This window comes from Colobus angolensis, unplaced genomic scaffold, assembly GCF_000951035.1.
Source record: "Colobus angolensis palliatus isolate OR3802 unplaced genomic scaffold, Cang.pa_1.0 Scaffold28, whole genome shotgun sequence".
Taxonomy (NCBI): domain Eukaryota; kingdom Metazoa; phylum Chordata; class Mammalia; order Primates; family Cercopithecidae; genus Colobus; species Colobus angolensis.
The window spans coordinates 5,169,966-5,183,070 of NW_012116043.1; the positions used below are offsets into that span (position 1 = coordinate 5,169,966).

General features: G+C 52.3%; 2 protein-coding genes across 5 annotated transcripts in view; both read left to right on the top strand.

Annotated features, from left to right (window-relative positions):
- Positions 1 to 8,339, top strand: part of ABCB9 (ATP-binding cassette, sub-family B (MDR/TAP), member 9) — a 43,202-nt gene extending 34,863 nt beyond the window's left edge. For 3 of the 4 annotated variants that reach the window (XM_011948458.1, XM_011948460.1, XM_011948459.1), the window contains one exon: positions 2,894 to 4,083. In XM_011948458.1, the coding sequence (XP_011803848.1) occupies positions 2,894 to 3,154 (261 nt within the window). In that variant the 3' untranslated portion in view covers positions 3,155 to 4,083. Of the gene's footprint in view, positions 1 to 2,893; positions 4,084 to 8,054 lie in introns of those variants that run through there. The other variant, XM_011948461.1, reaches the window with a different exon arrangement.
- Positions 8,340 to 9,178: 839 nt separating this feature from the next.
- LOC105516387 (ATP-binding cassette sub-family B member 9-like) lies at positions 9,179 to 11,311 on the top strand. Its single transcript, XM_011948585.1, has 2 exons — positions 9,179 to 9,295; positions 10,122 to 11,311. The coding sequence occupies exons 1-2, from the start codon at positions 9,179 to 9,181 to the stop codon at positions 10,380 to 10,382; spliced, it is 378 nt and encodes a 125-aa protein (XP_011803975.1). The 3' UTR covers positions 10,383 to 11,311.
- The last annotated feature ends 1,794 nt before the right edge of the window (positions 11,312 to 13,105 follow it).

Sequence of the window (13,105 nt, forward strand, 5' to 3'; positions counted from 1 at the left end):
GGGCGGATCACCTGAGGTCAGGAGTTCAAGACCAGCCGGGACAACATGGTGAAACCCCATCTCTACTAAAAATACAAAAGTCAGCCAGGTGTGGTGGCGGGTGCCTGTAATCCTAGCTACTTGGGAGGCTGAGACAGGAGAATAGCTGGAACCTGGGAAGCAGAGGTTGCAGTGAGCTGAGATTGTACCACTGCACCCCAGCCTTGGCAACAGAGCGAGACTCCATCTCAAAAAACAAACTAACAAAAACAAAAAACAGAATGGGGAGACCTGGACTAGCAGCTCCGTTCTGCAGTTTATAACCGTGTGACCTCAAGCTAGTGCTTCCCCTGTGAGTTTCATTCTCACTGGTCAGGTGGGCCCAGTCATGTATTTGGAGATGGCTAGCAACCTCAGTCTATCCGCGGATTGATGCACTTATTACACAGAGAGTTCCTGAGCTCTTTCCAGGCACCAGGCACCGTGCTGGGGTTATCGTGGTGGGCTGACCAGACCAAGACCCTTGTCCCCACGGTGTTTCCATTCCAGTGGGGAAGGCAGATAAGAAACAAGGAATGCCAGGTGCGGTGGCTCACACCTGTAATCCCAGCACTTCGGGAGGCCGAGGCCAGCAGACCACGAGGTCAAGTGTTCGAGACTAGCCTGGTCAACATGGTGAAACCCCATCTCTACTAAAAATACAAAAATTAGCTGGGTGTGGTGGCGGGCACCTGTAATCCCAGCTACTTGGGAGGCTGAGGAAGGAGAATGGCTTGAACCCAGGAGGTGGAGTTTGCAGTGAGCCGAGATCACACCACTGCACTCCAGCCTGGGCGAAGAGCAAGACTTCGTCTCAAAAAAAAAAAAGAAAACAAGCATGCATTCACCCCGTGGCCTGTGCTACAAAGCAAATGAAACAGTCTTGGGGCACCAGGAGACTGGGAGGGGACACCGTTGTCAAAGATGAGCATAGCTGGGCGCCGGCAAAAGTCATGGAAACAGATTTTATGCAGTGACTCCTGACAGTGGGAAAGGAGCCATGTGCCATCCCAGTTTGGTGGTGACGGGCATTTTAAAGGGAGAATGAGGAGGTAGGGAGGGGAGCAGGCAGAGGCCCCCAGGAAAAATAAAAGCAAGCCCAGGGGACAGCCAGGAGGCCACCTGTGTCTAGCTGTCCATTTCAAGGGCATGGCTTTCAGGTCCTTAAGAGAGACACTTCTGAGATGCAGGAGATCACATACACATCTCAGAGGGACAGAGGAAGGAGTCACAGTTGTAAGCCCTTTTTAGTAAACACTCCAAGAAAAAGAGGTTGGGGCCAGTCAGCAGGTATTGACTAAAACACAGCAAATTCTCCTTGCCAAGCTGAGCTTTCTCACACAGGCACTTGAATGGGGGCTGTGGTTATCCCAGGGATACGGCTTTCTGCTGCTAGAAGCCATACTAGAGTTTGGTTACTTGGCACAGCAGTTTGGATGGAGTCACCATATGCCAAGAGTTCTGTGGTTCTCATCATTAGAACCAAGGCCATCAGGTGCCATCTGAGCTGAGACATGAAAGAAAAGAAGTCAGTGGTGGAGAGTTCTGGAGGTAAGAACATGCCAAGAGGAAGGGTCAGCAGGTGCAGGCCCAGAGTGGGGAATGAGCTTGGCAGGTTCAAAGCCTTAAGGTCAGTGTGGCTGGTGGGTGGGGATTGAACGGAGAGGGGTGAGGACAAAGTCGCAGGGAGGCAAACTCCTTGGCCTCTAGTACGGAGTTTGGATTGTTTGTAAAAAATAATAGGCTTTATTTTTGTTGTTGCTGGTTTTGTTTGTTTTGAGACAGGGCCTCACTCCGTCACCCAGGCTGGCATGCAGTGGCACAATCACAGTTCTCCCGGGCTCGAGTGATCCTCCCACCTCCCAGCCTCCTGAGTAGCTGGGACTACAGCTGCCACACACAGCTAAATTTTTGTATGTTTTGTAGAGATGGGGTTTCGCCATGTTGCCCAGGCTGGTCTCAAGCTCCTGAGCTCAAGGAATCCACCTGCCTTGGCCTCCCAAAGTGCTGGGATTAGAGCTGTGAGCCACTGCTTCCAGTGGCTTTATTTTTTAGAGCGGTTTTAGGTTTAAAAAAAACAGGCTGGGTGTGGTGGCTCACACCTATAATCCTAGCACTTTAGGAGGCCAGTGCGGGAGGATGGCTTGGGGCCAGGAGTTCAAGACCAGTGTGGGTAACATAGTGGGACACCCATCTCTACAAAAAAATACAAAAATTAGCTGGGCATGATGGTGCATGCCTGTGGTTCCAGCTACTTGGAAGGCTGAGGCAGGAGGATTCCTTGAGGCCAGGAGGTTGAGGATGCAGTGAGCCATGATCACGCCATTGCACTCCAGCCTGGGCCACAGAGAGAGACCCTGTCTCAAAAAGAAAAGAAAAAGGAGAAGGCTGGTCACTCGAGGTCAGGAGCTCGAGACCAGCTTGGCCAACATAGCGAAACCCCACCTCTACTAAAAATACAAAACAAAATTAGCTGGGCATGATGGCGTGCACCTGTAATCCCCCAGCTACTTGGGAGGCTGAGGCATGAGAATCAATTGAACCCACGAGGCAGAGGTAGCAGTGAGCTGAAATCGCACCACTGCACTCCAGTCTGGGTGACAGCAAGACTTAGTCAAAAAAAAAAAAAAAAAAAGGCGGAGGAAGGGAGGGGCCAGAAGACTGCAGGGCCAGGGTAGCGCTGATCCCTCATTCACCAGGTGCCTCCCTGTGTCTGGCCCTGAGCTGTCTCCCCTTAAGAAAAACCCAGGAAGCTGGCCATTTTTATGAACTGAGTCTCAAAGAGGTTAAGCTTCAGCCCATAGGTGGTGGCATGGAGCGCGGTTGTGGGTGGGGTGTCTGTGCCATGCAAGCCAGGTCCCCACTGTCCCCGCAGATCCAGCAGGCCATCCACGGCAACCTGCAGAAGCACACGGTACTCATCATCGCGCACCGGCTGAGCACTGTGGAGCATGCGCACCTCATTGTGGTGCTGGACAAGGGCCGCGTGGTGCAGCAGGGCACCCACCAGCAGCTGCTGGCCCAGGGTGGCCTCTATGCCAAGCTGGTGCAGCGGCAGATGCTGGGGCTTGAGCCCACCGTGGACTTCACAGCTGGCCACAAGGAGCCTGCAGCTAACGGCAGTCACAAGGCCTGATGGGGGGCCCCTGCTTCTCCCGGTGGGGCAGAGGCCCCGGTGCCTGCCTGACAGATGTGCCCATGGAGGCCCCTGGTGGCCCCCAGCTGCCCTCCAAGCCCAGGCCTCCAGCACTGGAGGGCGACCTGCCATGTCCCATGGATCACCGCTTCCTGCATCTTGCCCCTGGTCCCCGCCCCATTCCCAGGGCACTCCCTACCCCTGCTGCCCTGAGCCAACACCTTCACGGACCTCCCCAGCCTCCTAAGCAAAGGTAGAGCTGCCTTTTTAAACCTAGATCTTACCAGGGTTTTTACTGCTTGGTTTGAGGCACCCCAGTCAACTCCTACATTTCAAATACCTTTTTCTAATTGGGAGTAATGGTGGGCACATTCACCAAGATGTTCTAGAAACTTCTGAGCCAGGAGTGAATGGCCCTTACTTAGTAGCCTGGGGGATGTCAAGAGACTAGGCCTCTCCCCTTCACCCCTCCAGAGAAGGGGCTTCCCTGTCCCAGAGGGACACACAGGGAACGGGATTTTCCGTCTCTCCCTCTTGCCAGCTCTGTGAGTCCGGCCAGGGCGGGTGGGGAGTGTGGAGGGCATCTGTCTACCATCGCCCGCTGCCAATCTAAGCCAGTCTCACTGTGAACCACACTAAACCTCAACTGGGGGAGTGAAGGGCTGGCCAGGTCTGGCGGGGCCTCAGGGGTGCCCCCAGCCCGGCACCCGGCGCTTTCGCCCCTCGTCCACCCACCCCTGGCTGGCAGCCTCCCTCCCCACACCTGCCCCTGTGCTCTGCTGTCTGGAGGCCATGTGGATGTTCATGAGATGTGTTCTCTTCTCTCTTTGGTGGATGGGATGGTGGCAAAGCCCAGGGTCTGACTTTGCCAGAGGTTGCAACATGTTGGGAGAACCCAGTCAATAAAGTGTACTACCTCTTACCCCTAACCTCTGACTTCTCCTTGGGCCAACTGCCTCATTGCCCAGTTAGGTTTTTCTACCAGACCACAGCTCTCCTCTCAGCCCTCTCTGGTGGAGTTGCAGAGAGACTTTGGGTGGTCCGGGGCCTCCCCCTGTGTCTGGGAGCCCCATCTGCACTCCTCCCATCCCAGGGTCTCTGGTGCAGACATTCCTGTCTGCCTGTCTCCACGGGGATTGTTGCCTCGAAATCCCAGGGGCCTCTGTTCTTCCCGTGACAGCTGAACTGAGGCCCAGCAAATGCCACCTGTTCTTTTCCATCGGGGTCCAGGCACCCAACACCCACCCCAATCCGTGCAGCAAAGAAATATGACCCGGCAGGACAGCTCAATCAGCAGGGAGGTTTGGGCCTGGACACGGGAAGGCCCCTATGGTGGTTATTCTCACTTGCTGGATTGTGAAGAAGTCCGGGGCCACAGGAGGAGAGCTCTGTGCCAACTGGTAGTGTAGTATTTCCATTTTTTTTCTTTTGTTTTGAGACAGAGTCTTGCTCTGTCGCCCAGGCTGGAGTGCAGTGGCACAATCTTGGCTCACTACAACCTCCACCTCCCAAGTTCAAGTAATTCTTCTGTCTCAGCCTCCTGAGTAACTGGGACTACAGGCACCCATCACCACACCCGGCTCATTGTTGTATTTTTAGTAAAGATGGGTTTCACTTTGTTGGCCAGGCTGGTCTCGAACTCAGATGACCTGCCCACCTCGGCCTCCCAAAGTGCTGGGATTATAGGCGTGAGTCACCATGCCCGGCCAGCCTCGCCTTTCTCTTATAAAAGCACTTGGCATTGGATTTAGAGGCCACCTAGATAGTCCGGGCTAATTCCTCTGGAGGTCCTTAACTCAATTGCATCTGCAAAGACCCTTTTTTCCAAATATGGTCACTTTACAGGTTCAGGGGGTTGACAAGGGAAGCTTTTGGGGCCACCACGCAGCCTGCTACAGAGGGGAACTTGCAACCTCGGTTGAAGTTAACCTCAGGACTTCCTTTTCGATTTTAGGAAGCAGAGGGGGTTAAGTTTTCAGAGACTTAGCATATCTTCAGATGTTTCCAGAGAAGTTGGAAATTCCAATTTTCATGTGAGATCAGCTGTTTTTTATGTATTGGCTCAAATTATTTTGACAAAACCAAGGACCAACACAGCACAGGTGTAGGGGTGCTCTCCAGCCTGCGGGTCTCTAGTTTACAGCATTAGTGTTGGATATTCCTGTTCTGCAGAGTCCCTCCCAAGCAGCTGGCCCGAGCCCAGCCCTGTTCTAGTCTAAGCTCCTCTCCCATCTGCCTGTCTCTTCTCATCCCTCCACTTTCAGGCTGAGAATTCCAAATTCTTCTCCCTCTCCTATGGAGTCGGCTCCAGCACCTTGATTTGTAAACCCACACCCAAAAGTGTGCCATAGGCAGACAAAAGAACCTTCCAGAGACCGAACTAGCTTCTTTTTAGGAGGTACATAGGAGTTTTAAAAAAGTAATGTTTAGGCCAGGTGCGGTGGGTCATGCCTGTAATCCCAGCACTTTGGGAGGCCAAAGTGGGTGGATCCTGAGGTCAGGAGTTCAAGACCAGCCTGGCCAACATGGTGAAACCCTGTCTGTACTAAAAATACAAAAATTAGCTGGGCGTGGTGGCGAACTCCTGTAGTCCCAGCTACTCTGGAGGCTGAGGCAGGAGAATTGCTTGAATCCAGGAGGCAGAGGTTTCAGTGAGCCGAGATCGCCATCACTACACTCCATCCTGGGTGACAGAGCGATTCTGTCTCAAAAAAAAATAAAAAAGTTTAATTTTGAAATAATTTTAGATTTACAGAAAAGTCACAAGACAATACAGAAAGTTCCCTATGGCCCGCCCCTCACAGTTTCCTCTTGTCTTAAAATCCCACAGTACTGGGGTACATTTGTCACAACTAGGAAACCAACAGAGCATGTCACTATCAGTGAAACTGCAAGCTGTATTTGTGTGTCACTAGTTTTCTCACTAATGTCCTCTTTCTGTTCCAGGGTCCCACATTACATTTAAGATAGGAGTGTGGTGTTGTTGTTTGTTTGTTTTAGAGGCAGGTTCTTGCTCTGTTGCCCAGACTGGAATGCAGAGGTGCTATCACGGCTCACTATAGCCCCAACCTTCTGGGCTCAAGAGATCGTCCCACCTCAGCCTTCAGAGTAGCTGGGGCTACAGGTGCACATCACCATGCCCGGCTAATTCTTTTTTTTTTTTGTAGAGACAGGGCCTTGCTCTGTTGAACAGGCTGGTCTCAAACTGCTGGCCTAAGCAATCCTCCCACCTTGGCCTCACAAAGTGTTGAGCTTATAGGCGTGAGCCGCCACACCCGGCCAGAGATATAATGTTTTCTTTTGTTTGTTTTATTTTGGCGGGATTTTTTGTTGTTTTGTTTTGTTTTGTTTTTGAGACAGGATCTCTCTCTGTCATCCAGGCTGGAGTGCAGTGGCACAGTCTTAGCTCACTGCAACCTCTGCCTCCCTGGTTCAAGCAATTATCCTGCCTCAGCCTTTTGAGTAGCCGGGACTACAGGTGCCTGCTACCATACCCAGCTAATTTTTTTGTATTTTTAGTACAGACAGTGTTTCACCATGTTGGCCAGGCTGGTCTTGAACTCCTGACTTCAAGTAACCCACCTGCCTCAGTCTCCCAAAGTGCTGAGATTTAGGTGTGAGCCACTGCGCCCAGCCTAATGTTTTTAAAATTGTTTTTACTGCAGCAACATGCAGATGATATAAAACTTATCATTAGTGACATCTAGTACATTTATGATGTTGTGTAACCATCATCATTATCCAGTTCCAGGACATTTTCATCACCCTAACACAGCACCCTATACCCATTAACAGCCACTCCCCAATTCTTCCTCCACACAGCCCCTGGCCGCCAGCAATCTAAAATCTGGCTCTGCAGATTGGCCCCTCTGGCCTTTTCGTGTACATGGAACCCTATACTACATGGCCTTTCGTGTCTGGCTTCTCTCATGTGTGCAAGGTCCAACCATGCTGTGGCATGAATCAGCACTTTATTCCTTTTTATGGCTGAATAATATCCTATTGCATGGCTAGGCCACATTTTGTTTATTTGTTTATGGTAGATATCTGGGCTGTTTCCACCTTTGGGCTATTGTGAATAGTGCTGCTGGGAACATTCATGTTTTGTTGTTGTTGACGGGAGTCTCACTCTGTCGCCCAGGCTGGAGTGCAGTGGTGCGATCTCAGCTCATTGCAAGCTCCGCCTCCCAGGTTCACGCTATTCTCCTGCCTCAGCCTCCCGAGAAGCTGGGATTATAGGTGTGAGCCACCGCACCTGGCCCAACATTCATGTTTTTTTTGTGGGAGTTTGCTTTTGCCTCTCTTGGGTAGATGCCTGGGAGTGGAATTGCTGGGTCTCATGAGAACTCTATGCTCAACGTTTTGAGGAACTGCCAGACCGTCTTCTACAGCAGCTGCACCATTTTGCATTCCCACCAACAATCCACAAGGGTTGCAATTTCCCCCACTTCCTCACCAACACTTGTTATTTTCTGGTTTTGATTTGGTTTTTAATTATCACCATCCAGGGCTGGGAATGGTGGCTCGCACTTTGGGAGGCTGAGGCAGGCAGATTGCTTGAGCCCAGGAGTTCAAGACCAGCCTGGGCAATGTGGTGAAACCTCATCTCTACTAAAAAATTCAAAAACTAGCCGGGCATGGTGGCACACACCTGTGGTCTCAGCTGTTAATGAGGCTGAAGTGGGAGGATTGCTGGAACCCGGGAGGTGGAGGTTGTGGTGAGCTGATATCATGCCACTGCACTGCAGCCTGGGTGACAGAGTGAGACCCTGTTTCAAAAACAAACAATATAAAATTGTCACCATCCTGGTGGATGTGGAGAGTTATGACTTTTAAAGCTGACTTTTTTCTGTTACAATTAATTTAGCAAATGTCACTGTCCTCCTTCTGTCCCACACAGTGTGCTAGGTAAACCAGGAGAAAGTCATTGCAGTCGAGGGCTTTGGGGACAGCACAGTTGGCCAGAGAGACAGACGAGGAAACAAGCAGGGATGAGAGAGAATGAAGAGGAGCACGGCGCTCCAGGACTGGCTTAGTCCTGGTGCCCGAACTTAGTTTACTCTGTCATTGTTTCTTTCCCACATTAGATTTTGTCATGGTCACTGCTGTATTCCCCAGTGCCTACAACAGTGGCTGACACATAGTATGTACGCAGTAAACAGCCATTAAAGAAATGTTTGAGCTGGCCGGGCGCGGTGGCTCAAGCCTGTAATCCCAGCACTTTGGGAGGCCGAGACGGGCAGATCACGAGGTCAGGAGATCGAGACCATCCTGGCTAACACGGTGAAACCCCATCTCTACTAAAAATACAAAAAACTAGCCGGGCGTGGTGGCGGGCGCCTGTAGTCCCAGCTACTCTGGAGGCTGAGGCAGGAGAATGGCGTAAACCCGGGAGGCAGAGCTTGCAGTGAGCTGAGATCTGGCCACTGCACTCCAGCCTGGGCGACAGAGCGAGACTCCATCTCAAAAAAGAAAAAATCAAAACAAAAAAAAAAGAAATGTTTGAGCTGAGCCTAGAGGCCCATGCCTGTAATTCCAGCTACTCAGGAGGCTTAGGTGGGAGGATCGCTTGAGTCCACGAGTTTGAGGCTGCCGTGAGCTATGATCGTGCCACCACACTACAGCCTGGGCAACAGCATGACTCTGTCTCTACAAAACTTGAAAAAGAAAGAGATGACTAAACTCTTGGACACACCATATCATACTGTGAAAACAGTGAACACAGTCCAATCACCTCAGTGAACAGACAGGGAAACTGAGGCCCAGAGAAAAGAAATGACTGCAGGGTTATAAATGTATTCAGCAGAATGGCTGAGGCTGGAACCCAGGTGCCCACACTCAACTGCTGTTGCCTTTGTCTGGAGAGTGTATTTCAGTTTCCAGCTTGGCCAGGGCTAAAGACAACCCCGATCCCAGGAAGACGGCAGCCCAAGTCAATGGCGGAAGCAGCTGCTGAGCCATGAGAGGTCCCTGAGGTGCCTTGGGGTCCTAGGAGCCCACAGGGACCCTGGTGATGACTTCAGGATGAAGATGTGCATGAAGAAGCTTGCGGGGCAGAGCCCCTTCCCCGTGCCCCTGCTGTCTGCTGCGGCTCCCCTGCCGACTGGACTGGTCTGTGTCAACTTCGCTCTGTGTCGGCAGGTTCAGAAGCCACGCCTGAGAAAACAGAAACAGCACAGAGGAGGGTAAAGCCCGATGACCCTGGCTCTTCAGGGTTTTGTTCCAGAACTATTGGGGTCATAAATCCCTTTGGAAATTTATGAAAATTCTAGAAACTCTCCCTAGAAAAATGCCCATACACATAAAGCATTGTATGCAATTTGTGGGAAACGTGGTATTTTACAATTCCTCTGTAAGGGGGCCCTGAGTTAAGGACCATTGCTCTACTGGGATTAACAATTAAGAATTTAAGAATTAACCAGTAAGAAATATTAGTGTGGCCGGGCGCGGTGGCTCACGCCTTTAATCCCAGCACTTTGGGAGGCCGAGGCAGGTGGATCATGAGGTCAGGAGATCGAGACCATGGTGAAACCCCGTCTCTACTAAAAATACAAAACAAAATTAGCTGGGCATGATGGCGTGCACCTGTAATCCCCCAGCTACTTGGGAGGCTGAGGCATGAGAATCAATTGAACCCACGAGGCAGAGGTAGCAGTGAGCTGAAATCGCACCACTGCACTCCAGTCTGGGTGACAGCAAGACTTAGTCAAAAAAAAAAAAAAAAAAAGGCGGAGGAAGGGAGGGGCCAGAAGACTGCAGGGCCAGGGTAGCGCTGATCCCTCATTCACCAGGTGCCTCCCTGTGTCTGGCCCTGAGCTGTCTCCCCTTAAGAAAAACCCAGGAAGCTGGCCATTTTTATGAACTGAGTCTCAAAGAGGTTAAGCTTCAGCCCATAGGTGGTGGCATGGAGCGCGGTTGTGGGTGGGGTGTCTGTGCCATGCAAGCCAGGTCCCCACTGTCCCCGCAGATCCAGCAGGCCATCCACGGCAACCTGCAGAAGCACACGGTACTCATCATCGCGCACCGGCTGAGCACTGTGGAGCATGCGCACCTCATTGTGGTGCTGGACAAGGGCCGCGTGGTGCAGCAGGGCACCCACCAGCAGCTGCTGGCCCAGGGTGGCCTCTATGCCAAGCTGGTGCAGCGGCAGATGCTGGGGCTTGAGCCCACCGTGGACTTCACAGCTGGCCACAAGGAGCCTGCAGCTAACGGCAGTCACAAGGCCTGATGGGGGGCCCCTGCTTCTCCCGGTGGGGCAGAGGCCCCGGTGCCTGCCTGACAGATGTGCCCATGGAGGCCCCTGGTGGCCCCCAGCTGCCCTCCAAGCCCAGGCCTCCAGCACTGGAGGGCGACCTGCCATGTCCCATGGATCACCGCTTCCTGCATCTTGCCCCTGGTCCCCGCCCCATTCCCAGGGCACTCCCTACCCCTGCTGCCCTGAGCCAACACCTTCACGGACCTCCCCAGCCTCCTAAGCAAAGGTAGAGCTGCCTTTTTAAACCTAGATCTTACCAGGGTTTTTACTGCTTGGTTTGAGGCACCCCAGTCAACTCCTACATTTCAAATACCTTTTTCTAATTGGGAGTAATGGTGGGCACATTCACCAAGATGTTCTAGAAACTTCTGAGCCAGGAGTGAATGGCCCTTACTTAGTAGCCTGGGGGATGTCAAGAGACTAGGCCTCTCCCCTTCACCCCTCCAGAGAAGGGGCTTCCCTGTCCCAGAGGGACACACAGGGAACGGGATTTTCCGTCTCTCCCTCTTGCCAGCTCTGTGAGTCCGGCCAGGGCGGGTGGGGAGTGTGGAGGGCATCTGTCTACCATCGCCCGCTGCCAATCTAAGCCAGTCTCACTGTGAACCACACTAAACCTCAACTGGGGGAGTGAAGGGCTGGCCAGGTCTGGCGGGGCCTCAGGGGTGCCCCCAGCCCGGCACCCGGCGCTTTCGCCCCTCGTCCACCCACCCCTGGCTGGCAGCCTCCCTCCCCACACCTGCCCCTGTGCTCTGCTGTCTGGAGGCCATGTGGATGTTCATGAGATGTGTTCTCTTCTCTCTTTGGTGGATGGGATGGTGGCAAAGCCCAGGGTCTGACTTTGCCAGAGGTTGCAACATGTTGGGAGAACCCAGTCAATAAAGTGTACTACCTCTTACCCCTAACCTCTGACTTCTCCTTGGGCCAACTGCCTCATTGCCCAGTTAGGTTTTTCTACCAGACCACAGCTCTCCTCTCAGCCCTCTCTGGTGGAGTTGCAGAGAGACTTTGGGTGGTCCGGGGCCTCCCCCTGTGTCTGGGAGCCCCATCTGCACTCCTCCCATCCCAGGGTCTCTGGTGCAGACATTCCTGTCTGCCTGTCTCCACGGGGATTGTTGCCTCGAAATCCCAGGGGCCTCTGTTCTTCCCGTGACAGCTGAACTGAGGCCCAGCAAATGCCACCTGTTCTTTTCCATCGGGGTCCAGGCACCCAACACCCACCCCAATCCGTGCAGCAAAGAAATATGACCCGGCAGGACAGCTCAATCAGCAGGGAGGTTTGGGCCTGGACACGGGAAGGCCCCTATGGTGGTTATTCTCACTTGCTGGATTGTGAAGAAGTCCGGGGCCACAGGAGGAGAGCTCTGTGCCAACTGGTAGTGTAGTATTTCCATTTTTTTTCTTTTGTTTTGAGACAGAGTCTTGCTCTGTCGCCCAGGCTGGAGTGCAGTGGCACAATCTTGGCTCACTACAACCTCCACCTCCCAAGTTCAAGTAATTCTTCTGTCTCAGCCTCCTGAGTAACTGGGACTACAGGCACCCATCACCACACCCGGCTCATTGTTGTATTTTTAGTAAAGATGGGTTTCACTTTGTTGGCCAGGCTGGTCTCGAACTCAGATGACCTGCCCACCTCGGCCTCCCAAAGTGCTGGGATTATAGGCGTGAGTCACCATGCCCGGCCAGCCTCGCCTTTCTCTTATAAAAGCACTTGGCATTGGATTTAGAGGCCACCTAGATAGTCCGGGCTAATTCCTCTGGAGGTCCTTAACTCAATTGCATCTGCAAAGACCCTTTTTTCCAAATATGGTCACTTTACAGGTTCAGGGGGTTGACAAGGGAAGCTTTTGGGGCCACCACGCAGCCTGCTACAGAGGGGAACTTGCAACCTCGGTTGAAGTTAACCTCAGGACTTCCTTTTCGATTTTAGGAAGCAGAGGGGGTTAAGTTTTCAGAGACTTAGCATATCTTCAGATGTTTCCAGAGAAGTTGGAAATTCCAATTTTCATGTGAGATCAGCTGTTTTTTATGTATTGGCTCAAATTATTTTGACAAAACCAAGGACCAACACAGCACAGGTGTAGGGGTGCTCTCCAGCCTGCGGGTCTCTAGTTTACAGCATTAGTGTTGGATATTCCTGTTCTGCAGAGTCCCTCCCAAGCAGCTGGCCCGAGCCCAGCCCTGTTCTAGTCTAAGCTCCTCTCCCATCTGCCTGTCTCTTCTCATCCCTCCACTTTCAGGCTGAGAATTCCAAATTCTTCTCCCTCTCCTATGGAGTCGGCTCCAGCACCTTGATTTGTAAACCCACACCCAAAAGTGTGCCATAGGCAGACAAAAGAACCTTCCAGAGACCGAACTAGCTTCTTTTTAGGAGGTACATAGGAGTTTTAAAAAAGTAATGTTTAGGCCAGGTGCGGTGGGTCATGCCTGTAATCCCAGCACTTTGGGAGGCCAAAGTGGGTGGATCCTGAGGTCAGGAGTTCAAGACCAGCCTGGCCAACATGGTGAAACCCTGTCTGTACTAAAAATACAAAAATTAGCTGGGCGTGGTGGCGAACTCCTGTAGTCCCAGCTACTCTGGAGGCTGAGGCAGGAGAATTGCTTGAATCCAGGAGGCAGAGGTTTCAGTGAGCCGAGATCGCCATCACTACACTCCATCCTGGGTGACAGAGCGATTCTGTCTCAAAAAAAAATAAATA

Coding starts and splice junctions, on each gene's coding strand:
- LOC105516387 (XM_011948585.1), top strand. CDS start 9,179: ATGAAGATGTGCATGAAGAAGCTTGCGGGGCAGAGCCCCTTCCCCGTG. Junction 9,296..10,121: donor ACTTCGCTCTGTGTCGGCAG/GTTCAGAAGCCA, acceptor CTGTCCCCGCAG/ATCCAGCAGGCCATCCACGG.